The sequence below is a fragment of the Scyliorhinus torazame genome, chromosome 7, assembly GCF_047496885.1.
Source record: "Scyliorhinus torazame isolate Kashiwa2021f chromosome 7, sScyTor2.1, whole genome shotgun sequence".
In the NCBI taxonomy this organism is placed as follows: domain Eukaryota; kingdom Metazoa; phylum Chordata; class Chondrichthyes; order Carcharhiniformes; family Scyliorhinidae; genus Scyliorhinus; species Scyliorhinus torazame.
Genome location: NC_092713.1, coordinates 102,624,322 through 102,648,208, shown reverse-complemented (window position 1 = coordinate 102,648,208; position 23,887 = coordinate 102,624,322). Strand labels below are relative to the sequence as shown.

The following is a 23,887-nucleotide window of genomic DNA, read 5'->3' as shown; positions in this document are numbered from 1 at the left end:
TGAATTTGGCATCTTCTACACTGTTGAATGTAGTTGTCTATATCCTTGTTGATTCCCAGCCAATACACCGATTGCCGTGCTCTTCTTCTAAATTTCTCAATGCCTTGATGTCCTTCGTGGATTTGTGTGAGAATGCCTTATCTGAGACATGATGGAATTACAATACTGTCCCCTTTCAATAGAAAGTCGTCTATTGTTGTCAGGTCTTCTCTGATGTTGCGAAAGTTTGCAAATTTTCCTTTAGGCCAGTCAGTATGTAGATATTGTATCACTTGCTGAAGTGTCATATCTCGTAGAGTTTCTACCTTGATTATTTGTAGTTTACCATCTGTGACAGATAGCATTGCTGTGATGAAGTTGACTTGTGCTTCAATACTGAGTACAACATCAACAACTTTATTATCCTCGTGCATTGTGGCTCTGGATAACGTATCTGCAAGTACTAAATCTTTCGAACCAGGGAAAGAGTTGGCAGTGTGAATTCTCCATCAGGTTTAGCTGGATACATGCATCTACTCCAATAAGTGAGGATTTTGTGTCATCCACAATTTCAAAATCAAGTGGAATTTTAATGCCACCACTCTAAACTATGAGGTAGCATGAACCTTTAGTTGCTATTTCATTTCCATTGTAGTCTGTTAATCTACAATGTGTCTTTTTATATTTTGGACGGGTTGCTACTTTGCCCAAATCCAATTCTGTTATCAGATTAGCGTGTGCGCCAGTGTCCAATTTAAATTGTGCCTCTGATCCATTTACGACCAATGTTTTTATCCAATCTTTATTTCTATCAGATAGTTGCCTGATTGGTTTATCAGCAGTATTGTTTCCATTTGCTTTAGTGATTGCTTCGATTATGAAATTGTCCAGTGAAGTAGGCATAGTGAAATCAATCTGTGATTTGAAATTTTTTTCTTCTTCCTCCTTGTTTTGTACAGTGTTGACTTTTTTATGCTGTTGAAATGCCTTTGTTAAATTGATTCTGGTTTGTTGTTGTGTTAAATCTGCATTGTGTCGCAAATGATTGAGTTTGTCACATGTTGTGCACTTTTTTCCAAATGCAGGACAGTGGTGCTTTAAGTGGGAGTGTCCACAGCGTGCACATGTCATCACTTTGGTGACATCATGCGTAAACCTCTCGTGCACATGCGCAAATTGGTTAACTTCCGGTTCGCGTTCTTTTTCAAAGTGCGCATGTGCGAACGGATCCTGTACATGCGCAGAATGGCGAATGTCGGTTTCGCGTTTTTTTTCTTACCCGTGCCGGCGCAAAATGGCTACCTGCTGCATAGCGATTCATTTTATTTTATTTTTAAAAATATTTTATTGAAAATTTTTGGTCAACCAACACAGTACATTGTGCATCCTTTACACAATATTATAACAACACAAATAACAATGACCTATTTTATAAACAAAAAAATAATGAATAAATAATAAATAACAAAAATGAAAACTAACCCTAATTGGCAACTGCCTTATCACAAGTAACACTCTCCAAAAATATAATTTAACAGTCCAATATATAATTATCTGTAGCAACGACCTATACATACTATACAGTATATATTAACAACCCTGAGAGTCCTTCTGGTTCCTCCTCCCCCCCCCCCCCCGATCCTGGGCTGCTGCTGCTGCCTTCTTTTTCCCATTCCGTCTATCTTTCTGCGAGGTATTCGACGAACGGTTGCCACCGCCTGGTGAACCCTTGAGCCGACCCCCTTAGGACGAACTTAATCCGCTCTAGCTTTATAAACCCCGCCATGTCATTTATCCAGGTCTCCACCCCCGGGGGCTTGGCTTCTTTCCACATTAGCAATATCCTGCGCCGGGCTACTAGGGATGCAAAGGCCAAAACATCGGCCTCTCTCGCCTCCTGCACTCCCGGCTCTTGTGCAACCCCAAATATAGCCAACCCCCAGCTTGGTTCGACCCGGTCTCCTACTACTTTTGAAAGCACCTTTGTCACCCCCATCCAAAACCCCTGTAGTGCCGGGCATGACCAAAACATATGGGTATGATTCGCTGGGCTTCTCGAGCACCTCGCACACCTATCCTCCACCCCAAAACATTTACTGAGCCGTGCTCCAGTCATATGCGCCCTGTGTAATGAGCGATTCATTTTAAACTGCACTACAGAGGCAATGTCTCTATAAGGGCTGGTTTAGCTCAGTGGGCTCGACAGCTGGTTTGTGATGCAGAACAAGGCCAGCAGCGCGGGTTCAATTCCCATACCAGTTTACCCGAACAGGCACCGGAATGTGGCGACTAGGGGCTTTTCACAGTAACTTCATACTTGTGACAATAAAAGATCATTATTGTTATTATGCCGCCGACCACGTTGCTGAAGTTCGTGCCTTTTTCACAGGATCTGTATTCAGCATATTCATTGGTGGCTTGCTCACTTGCTTTACAGAGGTTTATGGCTTCTTCTAAAGTTAAGTTTGGTTTTCTTAGTAAACTTTCCCGCATTTGCTCTTCAAATATGCCAAGCACAATTTGGACATGCAGGATTGATTCAGTAATTGAGGAAAAATTGAAGGATGGTGCTCGGAGCCTCAAATCAGTTAGAAAAGAGTCAAAGGAGTCCCCTTTTAGCTGCACCCCTTTTTTAAACATGTATCTTTCATACACCTTATTGACCTGTTTTTTGCAATGAGAGTCAAATTTTTCCATTACTTTCTCATACTTATTTTTTAGCTTCATTTTCTGAGAAATCAAATGAGTTAAAGAGTTCAAATGCCTGCAGACCTACCAGATTTAGTAGGAGAACTATTTTCCTGGGGTCAGGAGCTAATTCAAGTGCAGAGGCATAGAGAAAGACTTCAAACTGCTGCTTGAAGTTTTTCCAATTTAAACTTAGTTTACCGGACATCTTGAAGTTTTCTGGTTTTTGCACAGCATCCATTTTGGTCTTGGATTTTCTTTGTTCTTTGCAGATTTTCAGATGTGTAGCGATGCGCTGATTTATTTTTTTTCTTCTTTCTTACCGCTTGCTTTTCTGGAATACACTCTTGGTACCATGTGGTGATCGTTGAGAGGGGTTTCCAGGATGGAAGGCGTAGTGATCACAAAGATGCACAAAGCTCTTTTGAAGAACTAAACTAATTTTATGAACACTATCTACTAGTTATAACTATTATATCTTAACTAACTCTGCAATACACAATGAATCTTATCTTCGTCAGCTCCAATCTAGTCTCCTTCCCTTAGCTTAAGAGCCAATGCAATTTATATACGGTTCCTTAGCTCCCTCTAGTGGCTATGCTTAACATAACATTAACTCTTCACATGCTGTACATTTATATAATGTCACACCATATAAAGCCCGTTATGAGCTGCTCCATCTCCCGATAAAACAGCTTTGGCAGAAAAACTGGGAGGCATTGAAATAAGAAACACAAATTGCGGGAAAATGTTCATTTTAATAGATTGAACTCGCCCCGCCAGTGACAGTGGAAGGCTGTCCACCTCTGCAAATCCACTCTAACGCTGCTCGCCAAGCTTGTAAAATTCAGTTTGCGAAGTTGCATCTAATCCTGAGCCCGCCTGAACCCGCAAATAACGAAAACTGGTCCCCGCCAGGCGGAATAGCAATCTCCCCAACCCAGCACCTCCCCTCGGGGGGCTAACCATAAAATATACATTGTTTCCAATATTTAGTTTATATTGAAAAGAAACTGAACTTCTGCAATATCCCCATTATCTGCCCCATAAGTGGCCCTGGATTACTAATTTACAGTAAATGGTCATCTGCGTATAAGGACGCCCTGTGCTCTACTCAACCTCTCACAATTCCCCTCCAATTTTCCGAAGCCCTCTCAGCAATCGCCAGTGGTTCGGTCGGCAACACAAACAACAGTGGGGACAAAAGGCATCCTTGCCTCATGCCCCCCTGTGCAGCCTGAAAAACCCCAAATTAATAATAATAATCTTTATTATTGTCACAAGTAGGCTTACATTAACACTGCAATGAAGTTACTGTGAAAATCCCCTAGTCGCCACATTCCGGCACCTGTTCGGGGACACTGAGGGAGAATTCAGAATGTCCAATTCACCTAACAAGCACATCTTTCGGGACTTGTGGTAGGAAACTGGAGCACCCGGAGTAAACCCAAGCAGACACTGGGAGAATGTGCAGACTCCGCACAGACAGTGACCCAAGCTGGGAATCAAACCCAGGCTCCTGACACTTTGAAGCAGCAGTGCTAACCACTGTGCTACCGTGCTTGTTCATTCGAACACGAACCGTCGGCACGTTATGTAACAGCCAGGCACACGATACAAACTCAGGACCAATCCTAAACTTCTCGAGAACCAAGGACATATATTTCTTTTCAACCCTATCGAACACCTTTTCCGCATCCAGAGACATAATAATCTGCGGTTCTGGTCCCACCGCCAATGTAAGAACTGCATTAAATAGCTGCCTCACATTGGATGACAGTTTTATGCCCCTCACAAACCCCATCTGGTCTTCCGCCTCTATCTGCGGAGGCAGGGCTCCAACCTCAGTGCTAGGAATTTAGCCAAAGGTTTTGCAGAGATTGGGCGGTACGACCCACACTCGGTGGGGTCCTTGTCCTTCTTCAGAAGGAGGGAGATGGATGGACACCTGCCTCAATGTCTCCAGAAGGGAACCCCACGCCAATGAGTCACTAAACATCCCAGCACCAGTGGGGCCAGCTGGTCTGCGAACTAAAATTCTACTGGAAACCTATCAGGCCCCAGCGCGTCCCTGTCCTGCATCTTACCCAGAGTCCTGCAGTCTTTTCCAACTCGATCGGCACCTCCAATATCTCCCGCAACTCATCCCCCACCTGAGTAAACTCTAAGTCTTCCAAGAACTCAACCATCTTCTGCTCATCTTCTGGCGGCTCTGACCTCCAAAACTACTCATAAAAGGACCAAAACACCTCATTAATTTTCTCTGGGGTTTAACAGCCCGGTGAAGAGATCACTGCATCGCAGTCACAAGGCCATTGGCATGTCATTGGCCGGCCCACCTGCGATACTGTGGTCCCAACGGTCAGCAACCCAGCGTGTCGGCTGCAGACTGCGTCCAGCGCCGCCAAAATCGTCCGGGATCCGTGCCACTTGCCGGGGGGGCTTCTGCTAGGGCTGGGGGGAATGGTGCAGGGTGGGTTGTGGGGTCGGGGTGGGCGGGTTAGGGTTCCAGCACAGCCGGCGCCATGTTTTCCGGTGCAGGCCGTCAGTCCTGCGCATGCATGGCCCGGGACCCGGCGATTCTCCAGCCGCCAGTGGGGCCAGCTGGTCCTCGAACTAATATTCTACCAGAAACCTATCAGGCCATGGTAGGTGGGTGATTCACATGGCGTTGGTGCTAGCCCCTCACCGGTACCAGAATCAGTGAGGGGTTCATGCCGATTTCCCTGTCATGAACAACCCGCAGATTCTCCGTTAGTGCCAACACTTAAGCCGCTGGAACGGAGAATTCTGCCCATGGTGTTGCATTTTTACATCATGGGCGAAGATTTCCTCTGTGTACTCGTCAGACCACAATAAAAATACTGGCCGAAATTCTTGTTCACAACTGGGATTTTTCATTGTCACCGAAAGTGAATGGAATTTTGGACGGAACGCCAAATTTTCCGTTCCCACTCTCAACAGGTCCTGCTACAGAAGCAACGGGAGAATCCCACCTACTGTGTCGAGTTGTGAGCGCCTTACATTGAAATAATGACATGGAGAAAGTGAAAAGGGATTCATTAAAATAGAACCATTGAAGTTTGCAGTCCAAAAGGAGGCTATTCAGCCCATTGTATCAGTATTAGAACAGGTGTCATAATAGCATTCTCCCTTGGAAGTGGGGCATGAGAGGGAGATTGTGCAGAGGTAGCAAATAAGGTTACTTGCAGAAGGAAATGAAGGGAGAAGAATTCTCAGCAGGAAGTCTTATCCACCTGTGGTCTTCTGGGAGCAATGTCCTTACCTCTTCCAAAACCAAAGAGCAATTTGTAATCTCTGATTCAAGCATGAGGTGCTTACAGAAGCCTGCTGCCACTAGAAATCTGATCTGCAGCCTGAGAGTAGGGTGTGTATGGTGTTGCAGTGGCAGCGAAGACAACTATGGCCCTCAATTTCTACCCTTCGGGATCCTTTCAGGCTGGAACAGATGGCATCTGTAACAACTCCCAGTTTGCTGACCATCAAAGAGGTGACAGTGGCTCTCTATGCCACGAGAAGGGATCTGAACAGAAGAGAAGCAAGCAAAACATATACATGGCTTTCCCAAAATAGTAGGCTTCACTGTGGCTAAGAGTACCATCAAATACATACACACAAATTTCTGGGTGGCAAATATCCACACAGATGTATTGGGACTGCAAAGGTTAGCACGAGTTCAATGTGCCACGGTGTGCAACCATGCTCAGGAAATCATAACATAAGATATAGGAGGAGAATTAGATCATTCAGCCCATCAAGTCTGCTCCACCATTCGATCATGACTGATATGTTTCTCATACTCATTCTCCTGCCTTCTCCCCATCACCCCTAATTCCCTTATTAATCAAGACCTATTGATCTCTGTCTTAAAGACGCTCAGTGACCTGGTCTCACAGCCTTCTGCGGCAATGAGTTCCACAGATTCACCAGCCTCTGACTGAAAAAATTCCTCCTCATCTCAGTTTTAAAGGATCGTCCCTTTAGTCTGTTACAGATCCTTTAGTCTAAGGCTGTGCCCTCGGGTTCTAGCCTCTCCCACTAGCGGAAATACCTTCTCCACGTCCATTCTATTTAAACCTCTCAGTATTCTGTAAGTTTTAATGTGATATTCTCTTCCCCCCAACCACCACCACCACCACCACCACCACCACCAATCGTTCTAACTCCATCGAGTTCAGACCCAGGGTCCTCAACTGCCCTTCATTCCCACTGCACAATGGGGCAGTGAGTTCCACAAATACATCACCCTCAGCGAAAAGAACTACAGTTCGAAAACGTGACTATTATTGAAAGGATAGTTTCTGGGTTGCAGAGACCATGCACGTGATGAAGCCAAACTGGCTGTCGGACCAGGAATTCAGAAGTCTCCCAACTCTGTGCAGGCCACTACTTGGGAAAAGGTTAACCCACAGTAAAACAAAAAGAAAAATATCAAAGCTAAATTGTGGATAAGGGGATCACTTGTGCCATACACCCAGAAAAATTGGAAGGTGGGAAGTTGGTTGAAGTATAGACCCTAGGAGCCAGGATCTGGTATGGTAGGAAAAATGGACACCATGGATGCATTTGATGAAGATCGTGAGACTTGGAGCGCATATGAGGAAAGATTCCAATTGCATCTCAGAGCAAATCAAAGACCGGAGGACCGAAAGGCATACATCTTTTGTGTGTTAAAAAAACACAGTTGCTTCACAGCTCCAGGGTCCCAGGTTCGATTCCCGGCTTGGGTCACTGTCTGTGTGGAGTCTGCACATTCTCCCCATGCCTGCATGGGTTTTCTCGGGGTGCTCCAGTTTCTTCCCACAGTCCAAAGATGTGAAGGTTAGGTGAATTGGCCATGCTAAATTGCCCTTCGTGTCCAAAAGGATAGGTGTGGTTTCTGGGTTACATAGATGGGTTGGAGGTGCAGGCCTGGGTGGGGTGCTCTTTCTAGGGGCCGGTGCAGACTCGCTGGACCGGGTGGCCTCCTTCTGTACCATAAATTCTATGACATCTAAACTGACTAATTGTGTCTCTAAATTAATAATGATGTTCAAGACCACTCAGAAGACGATATTCCTGAGCAACTGCAGGAGCTGAAACTAGGCGCCTTGTCGGTGCGGGGCAATTCTGGGCATTTCCAAAACTTGATGGACATCAAATTAAGATGGAGGTGGATATGGACACAGCTGTATTATTAATACCGGAGACATTTTATTATCAAAAGTTGAAGCATCTGCCTTTAAAACCATCAAATACGCTCCTAAGGACAAACATAAAAGAGGTTGTGCCATTAAAAGGATGAATTATGGTGCAAGTAGAAGTAAATAGACAGACAGCTGAGTTGCCTTTTCATGTTGTCCTTGGAAATATTCCTGCTTTATTTGGTAGAGCATGCCTGGCAAAGCTTAAACTTAACTGGGGTGCAGTAAATCAACTCTTGGAGTTCCAAGAACAATATACAACAACTACTGGAGAAAATTGAGAAGGTGTTTGAAGATTCATTAGGCCCCATGTCTGGAGTTGAGGTGCAATTAAAGATCAAGCCAAACAGTATACTAAAATGTCTCAAAGCTAGAACTGTGCCATATGCCATCAGGCCAAAATTCGAAGACGAAATAGATATACTAGTCCATACAGAAGTAGTTGAACCAGTTGCTACAAGTGATTGGGCAACACCAATAGTTCCTGTATTGAAACATGATGGCTTAGTGAGAATATGTGGCGGTTTTAAAACAACTATTAACCCGGTATTGTACACAGATCACTATCCACTGCTGCTGATTGAAGACTTGTTTGTTGGACTACAAAAATTCAGTAAAATTGATTTATCACAGGCATATTTACAAATGAATGTGGCTGCAAAATCACAGCCGCTACTCACTATCATTTTTTAAAAAATATATATTTATTAAAGTTTTTAAACAAAACAATTTTTTCCCCTTACAAACAATAACCCCCCCCCCCCCCCCCCCCCCGTAACAAAATAACACAAAATCGCCCTGAGTAAGATATATACAGAGTGAAATGATATATTTACATAGCTTTATACACTGGCTCTCGCCCGTTCGTGCCAGTTTCCCCCACCCTCCATGTTATCCCCTGCTCATCCGTCCCCTCAAACAATCTCTCGTTCCCCCCTTCCCCTCCCCCCGGGTTGCTGCTGCTGCTGACCGACCTTCCTCTAACGCTCCGCGAGGTAGTCTAGGAACGGTTGTCACCACCTGTAGAACCCCTGCGCAGACCCCCTTAAGGCAAACTTAATCTTCTCCAACTTTATGAACCCAGCCATGTCGTTTTTCCAGGCCTCCACGCTAGGGGGCTTTGCCTCCTTCCACATTAGCAAGATCCTTTGCCGGGCTACCAGCGACGCAAAGGCCAGAATGCCGGCCTCTTCCGCCTCCTGAACTCCAGGCTCGTCCACTACTCCAAATATTGCTAGCCCCCAGCTTGGCTTGACCCGGACTTTCACCACCTGAGATATTGCTCCCGCCACTCCTCTCCAGAACCCCTCCAGTGCCGGACATGTCCAGAACATGTGGACATGGTTCGCCGGGCTCCCTGAACATCTTCCGCATCCGTCCTCTACCCCAAAGAACCTACTCAACCTCGCCCCCGTCAGGTGCGCTCTGTGAACCACCTTAAATTGTATCAGGCTGAGCCTGGCACATGAGGAGGAATTAACCCTACCCAGGGGGTCAGCCCACAAACCTTCCTCGATCTCCTCCCCCAGCTCCTCCTCCCATTTACCCTTCAACTCTTCTGCTAGCGCTTCCCCCTCTTCTTTCATCTCTTGGTGTATTGCCGAAACCTTGCCCTCCCCGACCCATACACCCGAGATCACCCTGTCTTGAATTTCTTGTGTCGGGGGCAGCGGGAATTCCCTGACCTGTCGCCTCACAAAAGCCCTCACCTGCATATATCTGAATGCATTTCCTGGGGGTAGCTCAAACTTCTCCTCCAGTGCCCCTAGGCTCGCAAATGTCCCGTCGATGAACAGGTCCCCCATTCTTCTAATCCCCGCCCATCCATCTTCCCCGGGACAAACCGGTGGTTATCCCTGATCGGGGACCACACCGAGGCTCCCACTGCACCCCTATGCCGTCTCCACTGGCCCCAGATCCTTAACGTTGCCGCCACCACCGGGCTCGTGGTGTACTTTGATGGCGAGAGCGGCAGCGGTGCCATCACCAGCGCCCCCAAGCTCGTTCCTTTGCAGGACGCCATCTCCATCCTCTTCCATGCCGCCCCCTCTCCCTCCATAACCCACTTACGGATCATCGCCACATTTGCTGCCCAGTAGTAGCTCCCTAGGTTTGGCAGCGCCAGCCCTCCTCGGTCCCTACTGCGTTCCAGGAACCCTCTCCTTACCCTCGGGGTCTTGTTCGCCCACACAAACCCCATAATACTCCTACCTACTCTCTTGAAAAAGCCCTTGGTAATCACAATGGGGAGGCACTGGAATACAAACAAAAACCTCGGAAGGACCACCATTTTGACCGACTGCACTCTACCCGCCAACGAGAGCGGCAACATGTCCCATCTTTTGAAGTCCACCTCCATTTGATCCACCAACCTCGTCAGATTCATTTTGTGTAGGGCTCCCCAGCTCCTGGCTATCTGGATCCCTAGATACTGAAAACTCCCCTCCGCCCTCCTCAGCAGTAGGTCCCCTATCCCTCTTTCTTGGTCCCCTGCCTGTAGTACAAAAAGCTCGCTCTTCCCTACATTGAGCTTATAGCCCGAGAACTCCCCAAACTCCCTCAAAGTCTGCATGACCTCCACCATCCCCTCCATTGAGTCCGCCACGTACAGCAGCAGGTCGTCCGTGTATAGCGACACCCGATGCTCTTCTCCCCCGCGGACCACCCCCCTCCATTTATTAGACTCCCTCAGTGATATGGCCAAGGGTTCGATCGCCAATGCAAACAACAGGGGGGACAGAGGGCACCCCTGCCTCGTTCCTCGGTACAGCCGAAAGTACTCCGACCTCCGCAGGTTCGTCACCACACTTGCCACCGGGGATCTGTAAAGGAGCTTAACCCTCCCCCGAACCCAAAGCTACGCAACACCTCCCAGAGGTACTCCCACTCTACTCGGTCAAAGGCCTTTTCCGCATCCATGGCTGCCACTCTCTCCAACCCTCCCTCCTCCGATGGCATCATTATCACGTTTAAGAGCCGCCGCACATTCGTATTTAATTGCCTGCCATTTACAAATCCCGTCTGGTCCTCATGTATCACCCCCGGGACACAGTCCTCAATCCTCGTGGCCAGCACTATTGCCAATAGCTTAGCGTCCACATTAAGGAGCGAAATCGGCCTGTACGATCCACATTGCAGTGGGTCCTTGTCTCGCTTCAGAATCAAGGAAATTGTTGCCTCCTTCATTGTCAGGGGCAGGGTCCCCTCCTCTCTTGCCTCGTTAAAGTTCCTCACTAGTAGCGGGGCCAACAGGTCCGCATACTTTCTATAGAACTCCACCGGGAACCCGTCCGGCCCCGGGGCCTTCCCCGCCTGCATGCTCCCCAAACCCTTACTCAGCTCTTCCAACCCGATTGGTGCCCACAAACCAGCCACCTCTTGCTCCTCCACCCTCGGGAACCGCAGTTGGTCCCTGGTTATAGATGTTTCAATAAGATTAGGGAGGGTGGTAAAAGAGGTGGGGGGGTGGCATTGTTAATTAGAGATAGTATAACAGCTGCGGAAAGGCAGTTCGAGGAGTATCACCCTAATGGGGTAGTATGGGTTGAAGTCAGAAATAGGAAAGGAGCAGTCACCTTGTTAGGAGTTTTCTATAGGCCCCCCAATAGTAGCAGAGATGTGGAGGAACAGATTGGGAAACAGATTTTGGAAAGGTGCAGAAGTCACAGGGTAGTAGTCATGGGTGACTTTAACTTCCCAAATATTGAGTGGAAACTCTTTAGATCAAATAGTTTGGTTGGGGTGGTGTTTGTGCAGTGTGTCCAGGAAGCTTTTCTAACACAGTATGTAGATTGTCCGACCAGAGGAGGGGCAATATTGGATTTAGTACTTGGTAATGAACCAGAGCAAGTGATAGATCTGTTAGTGGGGGAGCATTTTGGAGATAATGACCACAATTCTGTGACTTTCACTTTAGTAATGGAGAGGGATAGGTGCGTGCAACAGGGCAAGGTTTACAATTGGGGGAAGGGTAAATACGATGTTGTCAGACAGGAATTGAAGTGCATAAGTTGGGAACATAGGCTGTCAGGGAAGGACACAAGTGAAATGTGGAACTTGTTCAAGGAACAGGTACTACGTGTCCTTGATATGTATGTCCCTGTCAGGCAGGGAAGAGATGGTCGAGTGAAGGAACCATGGTTGACAAGAGAGGTTGAATGTCTTGTTAAGAGGAAAAAGGAGACTTATGTAAGGCTGAGGAAACAAGGTTCAGACAGGGCATTGGAGGGATACAAGATAGCCAGGAGGGAACTGAAGAAAGGGATTAGGAGAGCTAAGAGAGGGCATGAACAATCTTTGGCGGGTAGGATCAAGGAAAACCCCAAGGCCTTTTACACATATGTGAGAAATATGAGAATGACTAGAGCGAGGGTAGGTCCGATCAAGGACAGTAGCGGGAGATTGTGTATTGAGTCTGAAGAGATAGGAGAGGTCTTGAACGAGTACTTTTCTTCTGTATTTACAAATGAGAGGGGCGATATTGTTGGAGAGGACAGTGTGAAACAGACTGGTAAGCTCGAGGAAATACTTGTTAGGAAGGAAGATGTGTTGGGCATTTTGAAAAACCTGAGGATAGACAAGTCCCCCGGGCCTGACGGGATATATCCAAGGATTCTATGGGAAGCAAGAGATGAAATTGCAGAGCCGTTGGCAATGATCTTTTCGTCCTCACTGTCAATAGGGGTGGTACCAGGGGATTGGAGAGTGGCGAATGTCGTGCCCCTGTTCAAAAAAGGGACTAGGGATAACCATGGGAATTACAGGCCAGTTAGTCTTTCTTCGGTGGTAGGCAAAGTAATGGGAAGGGTACTGAAGGATAGGATTTCTGAGCATCTGGAAAGACACTGCTTGATTAGGGATAGTCAGCACGGATTTGTGAGGGGTAGGTCTTGCCTTACAAATCTTATTGAATTCTTTGAGGAGGTGACCAAGCATGTGGATGAAGGTAAAGCAGTGGATGTAGTGTACATGGATTTTAGTAAGGCATTTGATGAGGTTCCCCATGGTAGGCTTCTGCAGAAAGTAAGGAGGCATGGGATAGTGGGAAATTTGGCCAGTTGGATAACGAACTGGCTAACCGATAGAAGTCAGAGAGTGGTGGGGGATGGCAAATATTCTGCCTGGATCCCAGTTACCAGTGGCGTACCACAGGGATCAGTTCTGGGTCCTCTGCTGTTTGTGATTTTCATTAATGACTTGGATGAGGGAGTTGAAGGGTGGGTCAGTAAATTTGCAGACGATACGAAGATTGGTGGAGTTGTGGATAGTAAGGAGGGCTGTTGTCGGCTGCAAAGAGACATAGATAGGATGCAGAGCTGGGCTGAGAAGTGGCAGATGGAGTTTAACCCTGAAAAGTGTGAGGTTGTCCATTTCGGAAGGACAAATATGAATGCGGAATACAGGGTTAACGGTAGAGTTCTTGGCAATGTGGAGGAGCAGCGAGATCTTGGGGTCTATGTTCATACATCTTTGAAAGTTGCCACTCAAGTGGATAGAGCTGTGAAGAAGGCCTATGGTGTGCTCGCGTTCATTAACAGAGGGATTGAATTTAAGAGCCGTGAGGTGATGATGCAGCTGTACAAAACTTTGGTAAGGCCACATTTGGAGTACTGTGTACAGTTCTGGTCACCTCATTTTAGGAAGGATGTGGAAGCTTTGGAAAAGGTGCAAAGAAGATTTACCAGGATGTTACCTGGCATGGAGAGTAGGTCTTACGAGGAAAGGTTGAGGGTGCTAGGCCTTTTCTCATTAGAACGGGGAAGGATGAGGGGCGACTTGATAGAGGTTTATAAGATGATCAGGGGAATAGATAGAGTAGACAGTCAGATACTTTTTCCCCGGGTGGAACAAACCATTACAAAGGGACATAAATTCAAGGTGAAAGGTGGAAGATATAGGAGGGATATCAGAGGTAGGTTCTTTACCCAGAGAGTAGTGGGGGCATGGAATGCACTGCCTGTGGAAGTAGTTGAGTCGGAAACATTAGGGACCTTCAAGCAGCTATTGGATAGGTACATGGATTACGGTAAAATGATATAGTGTAGATTTATTTGTTCTTAAGAGCAGCACGGTAGCATTGTGGATAGCACAATTGCTTCACAGCTCCAGGGTCCCAGGTTCGATTCCAGCTTGGGTCACTGTCTGTGCGGAGTCTGCACGTCCTCCCCGTGTCTGCGTGGGTTTCCTCCGGGTGCTCCGGTTTCCTCCCACAATCCAAAGATGTGCAGGGTAGGTGGATTGGCCATGATAAATTGCCCTTAGTGTCCAAAATTGCCCTTGGTGTTGGGTGAAGGTGTTGAGTTTGAGTAGGGTGCTCTTTCCAAGAGCCGGTGCAGACTCAGGGGGCCGAATGGCCTCCTTCTGCACTGTAAATTCAATGATAATCTATGATTAATCTAGGACAAAGGTTCGGCACGACATCGTGTGCCGAAGGGCCTGTTCTGTGCTGTATTTTCTATGTTCAATGAATCTTCCCATCCCCTCTTTCCCCCCTGGGAGCTGGGATCTGTACAGCTCTTCATAGAAGGCCTTGAATACCTTGTTTATTTCCATTGCACTCTGGGCCATGGCTCCCCCACCATCTTTGACTCCCCCTATTTCCCCCGCTGCCGCCCTCTTACGGAGCTGGTGTGCCAGCATACGACTGGCCTTTTCCCCGTACTCGTAGGTCGTCCCCTGCGCCTTCCTCCACTGTGCCTCCGCCTTCCCCGTGGTCAACAGGTCAAACTCCGTTTGGAGCCGTCGCCTTTCCCCAAGTAATCTTTCCTACGGGGCCTCTGCGTATCTCCTGTCCAGTCGCAAAATCTCCCCCACTAACCTCTCCCTTTCCATGCCCTCTGTCTTCTCCCTATGAGACCTGATGGAGATTAGCTCTCCCCTGATCACCGCCTTCAACGCCTCCCATACCACCCCCACTCGCACCTCCCCCTTGTCGTTGGCCTCCAGGTACCTTTCAATACACCCCCTTACCTTCCCACACACCACCTCATCTGCCAGCAGCCCCACATCCAACCGCCACAGCGGGCGTTGGTCCCTCTCCTCTCCCAGCCCCACTTCCACCCAGTTCGGGGCATGGTCTGAAACGGCTATGGCCGAATACTCCGTCCCCTCCACCCTCGGGATGAGCGCCCTGCCCAGAACAAAGAAGTCTATCAGGGAGTATGCCTTGTGCATGTGGGAGAAGAAAGAAAATTCCCTCCATGGGTCCACTCCCCCCATCTGGTCCATAAACCCCCTGAGCACCCTGGCCGCCGCCGGCCTCTTTCCCGTCCTTGATCTGGAGCGGCCTAGTGCTGGATCCAGCACTGTATTAAAGTCCCCTCCCATTATCAGTCCTCCTACCTCCAGGTCTGGGATGCGCCCCAACATGCGCTTCATGAATCCAGCATCATCCCAGTTTGGGGCATATACATTTACCAACACCACCCACGTCGCTTGCAACCTACAACTCACCATCACGTATCTCCCTCCATTGTCCGCTACGATAGTCTTGGCCTCAAATGACACATGTTTTCCCACCAGAATTGCCACCCCTCTATTTTTCGCGTCCAGTCCCGAGTGAAATACCTGTCCTACCCATCCCCTTCTTAACCTAACCTGCTCCGCCACCTTCAGGTGTGTCTCTTGGAGCATAGCCACGTCTACCTTCAGTCCCTTCAAGTGCGCGAACACTCGAGCCCTCTTCACCGGTCCATCCCCCCCGCCCCCCGCCGACTAGCCATCTCCTTTTCTGGGCCAGTCCCGTGTCCGCGTCTCCCTCACCCTCCAGGCCCCCAACCGGGGGGACCTCCATACCGACCACCTCTTCTGTGTCCCATTCCCTTTCGGCTAGTGCAGCAGTAACCCTGTTTCCCCCCCCCTCCCTCCCGCTCCCCCTTCCCCCCCCCCCCCCCCACTAGATCCCTGTCTAGCTTTTTTGCTCCCCCCATATCACTCCTGTAAATCAGCTGACGCCTGCTGACCCCGCCATCCCCCGCCATCGCTTTGACCCCCCCCCCCGTGTGGGAATCTCCCCATCCCAGCTTTCTTCCCGCGCGCGGGAGAAAAACCCCGCGCTTTCCAGAGCCTGCCCGGCCCCCCCCCCCCGACGCAGCTTCAGTTGCGGCCTTGTCTCTCGTCCCCAGCCCATAAAACATTCCCTGCGCGTGCTTGCCCCCCTATATACAACCGCCATCATACTTCAACCCTCAAATACCCCCCACCCTCACAAACCCTCAATTAAGAGTCCAACTTTTCAGTTAGTATAAAGGTCCACGCCTCTTCGGGCGTTTCAAAGTCGTGGTGTTGGCCGTTATATGTGACCCACAGTCGCGCTGGCTGCAACATTCGAAATTTCACTCCTTTCCGATGCAGCACCGCTTTGGCCCGGTTGAAACCCGTTCTCCGCTTAGCGACCTCTGCGCTCCAGTCCGGGTATATTCTGATCTCCGCATTGTCCCACTTGCTGCTCCGTTCCTTCTTGGCCCATTTCAGGACCCTCTCCCTGTCCGTAAATCGGTGAAATCTCACCACCATCGCCCTTGGCGGCTCGTTTGCCTTGGGCTTCCTCGGCAGCACCCGGTGCGCCCCTTCCAGCTCCAGCAACCCCGGGGGGGCCTCCACGCCCATCAGCGCCCCGATCATTGTGCCCGCATATGCCGCGGCGTCGGCCCCCTCCACTCCTTCTGGGAGACCCAGGATCCTCAGATTATTTCTCCTCGACCTGTTCTCCAGGTCTTCGAGTCTTCCCTCCCACGTCTTGTGTAGTGCCTCGTGCCGCTCCACTTTCACCGCCAGGCCCAAGAGCTCATCCTCATTCTCACTCACTTTTTCCTGGATCTCCTGGATCTTCACCTCCTGGGCTTTCTGGGTTGCCCCAAGTCCTTCAATTATTGCCAACATAGGCGCCACCATCTCTTTGCGCAGCTCCTCGAAGCAGTGCTTGGTGAATTCTTGCATTTCCTCTTTGTCCCCGGCCGCCGCCATTTTGTTTGTTTTCCCCTTCTTCTCCCGCTGCTCCAGTGCCGCTTTTTTGGCCGTTTCGCTGCGGATCCGGTCCATACAGGTTAGTGGGGGACCTCTCTCCTCTCTTCCCCATGGGTTGGCTATGTAAAAAGTTCAGTTGGGGCTCTTCTATCGAGCCCGAAAGTCCGTCTTCGCGGGAGCTGCCGAATCGTGCGGCTTAGCTCCGCATAGCCGCAACCGGAAGTCCGCTACTCACTATCATGACACACAAAGGTCTGTTTCGTTATAGAAGACTTCCTTTTGGAATAACATTGGCTCCTGATCTTTTTCAGAGATCCATGGATCAAATTCTGAGTGGGCTAAATGCATTATTTAGATGACATTCTCATCACCACTTCAAGTGAACTTGGAAGTTACATTAAGCGCCTGCAAAACCATAATCTTGGAGTTAAAAAGGAAAAGTGTGGCTTTCTCAAGACATCCATAAATTACCTGGGCCACATTATCGATAAAGAAGGCTGACATAACGAGCCAGCCATCTTAGAAGCACCACATTCTCAAAATGTGACACAGCTTAGGTCATTTTTAAAATCGATCATTTATAATGGTAAATTTGTGCTATTTAGCAACATGATTAAAGCCTTTACACACATTGCAATGTGTCAAATAGGTATGGCACTGGTCAGAAGAATGCCCAAGTGCATACAGTGAGGTAAAAGATTTGTTGCAGAAGTCAGAGCTGTTGGCTCACTCCAATCCCAAGCTGTAGTTACAACTTGCTTATGATGCATCACCCTATGGGGTTGGTGCAGTTGTCTCATACACAATGCTTTAAGAAGAGGAGCAACCACTAGCATTTGAATTATGAACTTTTACTAATGCTGAAACAAATTATGCTCAGCTAGAAAAAGAGGCTTAGAGCATCATGTTCAGGGTAAGAAAGTTCCACCACCACCTTTATGGATGTCATTTTACTCTTTTGACGGATTATCGACCCTTAATTATCTTTGGGCCAGAAACATGTATTCCTTCTTTCGCAGCTAGTCGGTTACAAAGATGGTCTTTGATATTGTCGGCACACACATACGACATCCAATATTGTATGTTAGAGCAACATGCAAACGCTGATGCTTTGTCAAGAATGCTGTTGCAAGTCAAGCATGAATCTGAAGAACATTTTGTTAATGTCCTGTATTTCTCACTCGTGGATAATGTGTCTGTGACTTAATCTCAAGTACAGAGCTTTACAAGGACCGATCCAGTGATGGGGAAGATAATGGGCATGGTACAAAAAGGAACGCTGTCAGATGTTCATCGGAAAAATCCAGACCTCAAGCCCACAAAGGCATGAGTTGACAGTCCAGAACTGAGTTTTATTATGGGGAATCCGAGTGATTATTCCTCAGTGCTTACGTAGTAAAGTCTTTGACCAACTGCACGAGGGGCATCCAGGTGTGGTGAGGATGAAGGAACTTTTTGGTGGCCAGGATTAGATGTTCAAATTGATGAGAAAGTGGGGCAATGGATCCTGTGAAAAACGAAGAAACACTCCACCACTGCAACCATTACATCCTTGGGAATGGAGCCATGGCTGGGGATGCATATAGACTACGCTGGTCCAATGGAGGGTCACATGTTCCTAGTGATTGTGGATGCATATTCTAAATGGGCAGAAGTCGTTATCATGAAATCTATAATGACCAAACAAACCATTGAGAAGCTTGCAAGATTTGGAACACCAGAGCAGATCATGTGCTCAGTTCACTTTGAAGGATTCGAGGACAACCTGAAGGGAAATGTTGTACGCCACATCATGTCAGCTCCATACCATTCTGCAACAAGTCATTGAAATGTTCCATCAAGGCATAGAAGGACCTTGGCCAGGAGAGTGAACAAATTCTTGATCTCTTACTGAAACTACAGCACAGAGTTCACCAGTAATGCCAGTGTTCAAAAGGAAACTGCAAACATAGTTTGATTTGTTAATACCACCTGACACTTCAGAGATTGTCAGAAGACAGCAAGCACAGATTGCTATGAGAGAACAAAATTTTAAAAGTAAGTATTCAATCAAGGAGAACGATTGCTAGCCAGAAGCTACACCAGCAGCGAGAAATGACACCTGCTGTGATCCTAGCAAAGACAATATCATACACTGTACTGATGGATGATGAAAGAGTTTGGTGAGGTCATACTGACCAGCTACTAGCTTCATAAAGTGAAATCGCTGAAACTTCTGAAGAAGTATTTCCTGTGGAAAACTTAGGCAGTGTTACTTCAGAACAGAGCCTAAACACAGAGGCAAGTGCAGATTCTGTTTCTGAGGACTTCCCAATACCTAGACAGATAACTCTGGAATAACTTCCCAGGAAGTACCGCCTACTGAAGGAAAAGAGGACACTTACGAGGTCGCGAATATCCAGGCTCCAGAACATCGAAAACAACCCAAAAGGGATAGACATTGTCCTGAGATGCTGTCTTATTAAGTTGCACATATATGTATAGAGATAATGCATAAGTGGATCTGTTGTATATGTGAAGTGGTTGTACTAAAGAAGGGGGAGGGTTGTTAGTGTGGGCATCTCCATACCTTTTCTCTTTGTCACTAACTCAAAGATATATCACACTTGATAGAAAGATTAGATCTTCCCCATGATATGTAATATTTCCCATAACCAATGTATACTGTGTGTTTGTAAATAATTGGCTAAACATCCCCTGAAAGAGGGTGATTTCCCTTTTAATTGAATTATTAATTTATTCACAGACTGAGCAAAGAACTACAGCAGAAGAATAAACTCATTGAGTCCCTTAGCTGCAAGCTGCAGAGCCGAGCGGACACTCCATCCAGCAGTCATGTTCTCTCAGACTCTGAGCAGTCTGACAGGGCATCGTTTGTGTCAGAGGAACAGGAGTCGACCAATGACGACCTGGAAGCTTATCATTACGAAATTGACTCGAGCAGTGAGTACTCGCACAATGACCAGCAGAGCGCAGGGCTCGAAATACAAACTACAGCAGGTAGGTTTAAAATTAAAGCTGTTCAAGCTTTTAAACACAGGTAGAGCAAAATCATTTGTGCAGCTCATTTGATTTGTGCTGAGGTTGAGTAAGTGTCCTGAGTTGTTTCCTCAACATTTAATTGGTGAAGTAACAGTGTAAATGAAAAATTATTTTGAAGTATTTCTATGATATTGAAATGATAATGCGAGGTGCTGCAGATAGTTCGCATACTTTGTCCATGTCTGTGAGCTGCATTAAGATTCAGCTGAAATCAATCAGATGCAGCTGGCCTCTGCAAAGGTCTAATATTAATTTAATTTGGAGCAATTCCCTTTGGGTGCAAGTCCACAACACAAAATTTGCCACAATGTAGGTAATTCCTTAGAAGGGCAAAAACAGAAGCTATAGGAAATGAAATAGGTCACAGTATGACAAAGCAGACAGCAGATTATGACACAATAGCACCAAGTCTTGGAATGCATGATGTGGGATTTGGCCATCTCAATTGATAAAATGTTTAGCTAATATCAGTGCCAACATTTCATGTGTTGAGTATACAAAAAGCCACCAAAATACCAATATCAAGGGGCAGCACAGTGGCGCAGTGGGTTAGCCCTGCAGCCTCATGGCGCCGTGGACCCAGGTTCGATCCCGGCTCTGGGTCACTCTCCGTGTGGAGTTTGCACATTCTCCCCGTGTTTGCGTGGGTTTCGCCCCCACACCCAAAGATGTGCAGGCTAGTTGGATTGGCCACGCTAAATTGTCCCTTAATTGGGAAAAATGAATTGAGTACTCTAAATTTAAAAAAAAACCAATACCAGTAACAATATCACAAATATATAACAGCTATTTGTATGTAGGCACCTCGACTTGCAAGGTAAATGTAAATCACTCTGCCAGATAGGCTCACCTCTTAAGTTACACGGTGTGGTTAGACTTGAGCTAAGATGACTCCTGTGCAGTTCTGCGAACACACTATGTGGCCTAACATCGCATATCGCAGATGAGATATTAATGCAGTTCCCAGTCTGCCTATTCAGTTGATTTAGGTAAAGATCCCATAGCGTTGTTGAAGAGCAGAAAATCTTCTGAGTGTTCTGGAGAACTTTCATCATTGGGCGAGTTCCAACATTAGTGTTTGTCAGATGTTGCTGACTCAGAATGGCTGCCAGATTGCCTACGTAGCAAGATGAACTCCTCAAAATAGTACATTATGTCAAATTCTTTGAGGCGTTTTAGTGTGAAAGGACATTGCATAATTTTTTATGTTTGTTGCCGATTGTCAGTTAGACCCAGTTATGGAAATAGCTGTTCTGTCACATGGCTGCTTGTATGAACAGTTTCTATCCACCAGTGAGCTAACTATAGGAAATCTGAGTCCTTCAACACTCATGTTATCCACTCAATCTTGCTCAGTTATCACAACATTTCTGCTGCCGATAATATATCTTGTGTATACTGTTCATTCCGACCTCAGATCATCACAGAGTGACTTTTGACATCACAGAATTATTTCATGACATAACAGTGATCTCATTACATCAGAGAGTGAGGTCATCACTTCATTAATCTTTAACATCACTTTATTTCATACATCATTTCTTCCAGACCATTGAATATAGTTGTACTGACATTATTACCTCCTCTCTTATATTGCTATGTGACAGCCTGACAAGGCACAGTTCTGAAAAGTACCAGACTATAACCTCCCCAGTTCGGAATGCCTGGGACCACGTCATTTCTGGATTTTAGAATTTTCTGAATTATAGAATGACGTTGGAATGTCTAACCACAAGTGTCTGAACCAGAAAACACCATAGATATAAATATGAAACATAAAACAGTGATGAAACATAGAACAGTAATAAAAATTGATTCTTATCCGAAAACTGCATCTTCCATGTTTCCGCTGCTAAAGTATTATACTAATATCATGCTGATGATGTAGAGAAACTGCTTGGGTCTGCTTAAAACATTTCCAGACAACTGGTGTTTCCGAAAAATAGATTTCCGGACTGCAGAAGTCACAGTGTATTAGCATTTCTTGCAATGACCACTACTTTAGTAAATATGTGTGCAGTCTGACTGCAGGAGCTACAAGTCAGAATACTGCCCACCAAGCACAACCATGGCTAGCTTAAAAGAAAAGACCAAATAAATCAATTAAACATCTCATCGGATTTCAACGTTTATTGAGCCAAACACTGGGATGAGGGATTGCGGAGAGAAATTATGAAAAGGTTTCTCATAGACTGAGAAATCTTAATGATGGAAGTATACAATTCTGATCATATAACAAAATAACAATTATTGCAAATGAAAATGACAATTTAGCATAAGATTAGAGGCAAATAAATTAAGTTCAGCAAAGTCAGTTTCCAGAACCCAAAATATATCCACCCAAATGGAGACATACAATAACCATTAACAGAGACACCAAAACCAATGCCCTCCTCCCCTATATAGAACATAGAACATAGAACAATACAGCGCAGTACAGGCCCTTCGGCCCACGATGTTGCACCGAAACAAAAGCCATCTAACCTACACTATACCATTATCATCCATATGTTTATCCAATAAACTTTTAAATGCCCTCAATGTTGGCGAGTTCACTACTGTAGCAGGTAGGGCATTCCACGGCCTCACTACTCTTTGCGTAAAGAACCTACCTCTGACCTCTGTCCTATATCTATTACCCCTCAGTTTAAGGCTATGTCCCCTCGTGCTAGCCATTTCCATCCGCGGGAGAAGGCTCTCACTGTCCACCCTATCTAACCCTCTGATCATTTTGTATGCCTCTATTAAGTCTCCTCTTAACCTTCTTCTCTCTAACGAAAACAACCTCAAGTCCATCAGCCTTTCCTCATAAGATTTTCCCTCCATACCAGGCAACATCCTGGTAAATCTCCTCTGCACCCGTTCCAAAGCCTCCACGTCCTTCCTATAATGCGGTGACCAGAACTGTACGCAATACTCCAAATGCGGCCGTACCAGAGTTCTGTACAGCTGCAACATGACCTCCTGACTCCGGAACTCAATCCCTCTACCAATAAAGGCCAACACTCCATAGGCCTTCTTCACCACCCTATCAACCTGGGTGGCAACTTTCAGGGATCTATGTACATGGACACCTAGATCCCTCTGCTCATCCACACTTTCAAGAACTTTTCCATTAGCCAAATATTCCACATTCCTGTTATTCCTTCCAAAGTGAATCACCTCACACTTCTCTACATTAAACTCCATTTGCCACCTCTCAGCCCAGCACTGCAGCTTATCTATATCCCTCTGTAACCTGCTACTTCCTTCCACACTATCGACAACACCACCGACTTTAGTATCGTCTGCAAATTTACTCACCCACCCTTCTGCGCCTTCCTCTAGGTCAGTGATAAAAATGACAAACAGCAACGGCCCCAGAACAGATCCTTGTGGTACTCCACTTGTGACTGAACTCCATTCTGAACATTTCCCATCAACCACCACCCTCTGTCTTCTTTCAGCTAGCCAATTTCTGATCCACATCTCTAAATCACCCTCAATCCCCAGCCTCCGTATTTTCTGCAATAGCCTACCGTGGGGAATCTTATCAAACGCTTTGCTGAAATCCATATATACCACATCAACTGCTCAACCCTCGTCTACCTGTTCAGTCACCTTCTCAAAGAACTCGATAAGGTTTGTGAGGCATGACCTACCCTTCACAAAGCCATGCTGACTATCCCTGATCATATTATTCCTATCTAGATGATTATAAATCTTGTCTCTTATAATCCCCTCCAAGACTTTACCCACTACAGACGTGAGGCTCACCGGTCTATAGTTGCCGGGGTTGTCTCTGCTCCCCTTTTTGAACAAAGGGGCCACATTTGTTATCCTCCAGTCCTCTGGCACTATTCCTGTAGCCAATGATGACATAAAAATCAAAGCCAATGGTCCAGCAATCTCTTCCCTGGCCTCCCAGAGAATCCTAGGATAAATCCCATCAGGTCCCGGGGACTTATCTATTTTCAGCCTGTCCAGAATTGCCAAAACCTCTTCCCTACGTACCTCAATGCCATCTAATC

The 23,887-nt window shown here is 46.8% G+C and overlaps 1 protein-coding gene across 19 annotated transcripts in view; it reads left to right on the top strand.

Annotated features, from left to right (window-relative positions):
• The window catches only part of pde4dip (phosphodiesterase 4D interacting protein), an 888,328-nt gene that overhangs the window by 782,410 nt on the left and 82,031 nt on the right, over positions 1–23,887 (top strand). For all 19 annotated transcript variants that reach the window (XM_072511203.1, XM_072511204.1, XM_072511190.1 and 16 more), the window contains one exon: positions 19,582–19,835. In XM_072511203.1, coding sequence (XP_072367304.1) covers positions 19,582–19,835 — 254 coding nt within the window. The remainder of the gene's footprint in view (positions 1–19,581; positions 19,836–23,887) is intronic.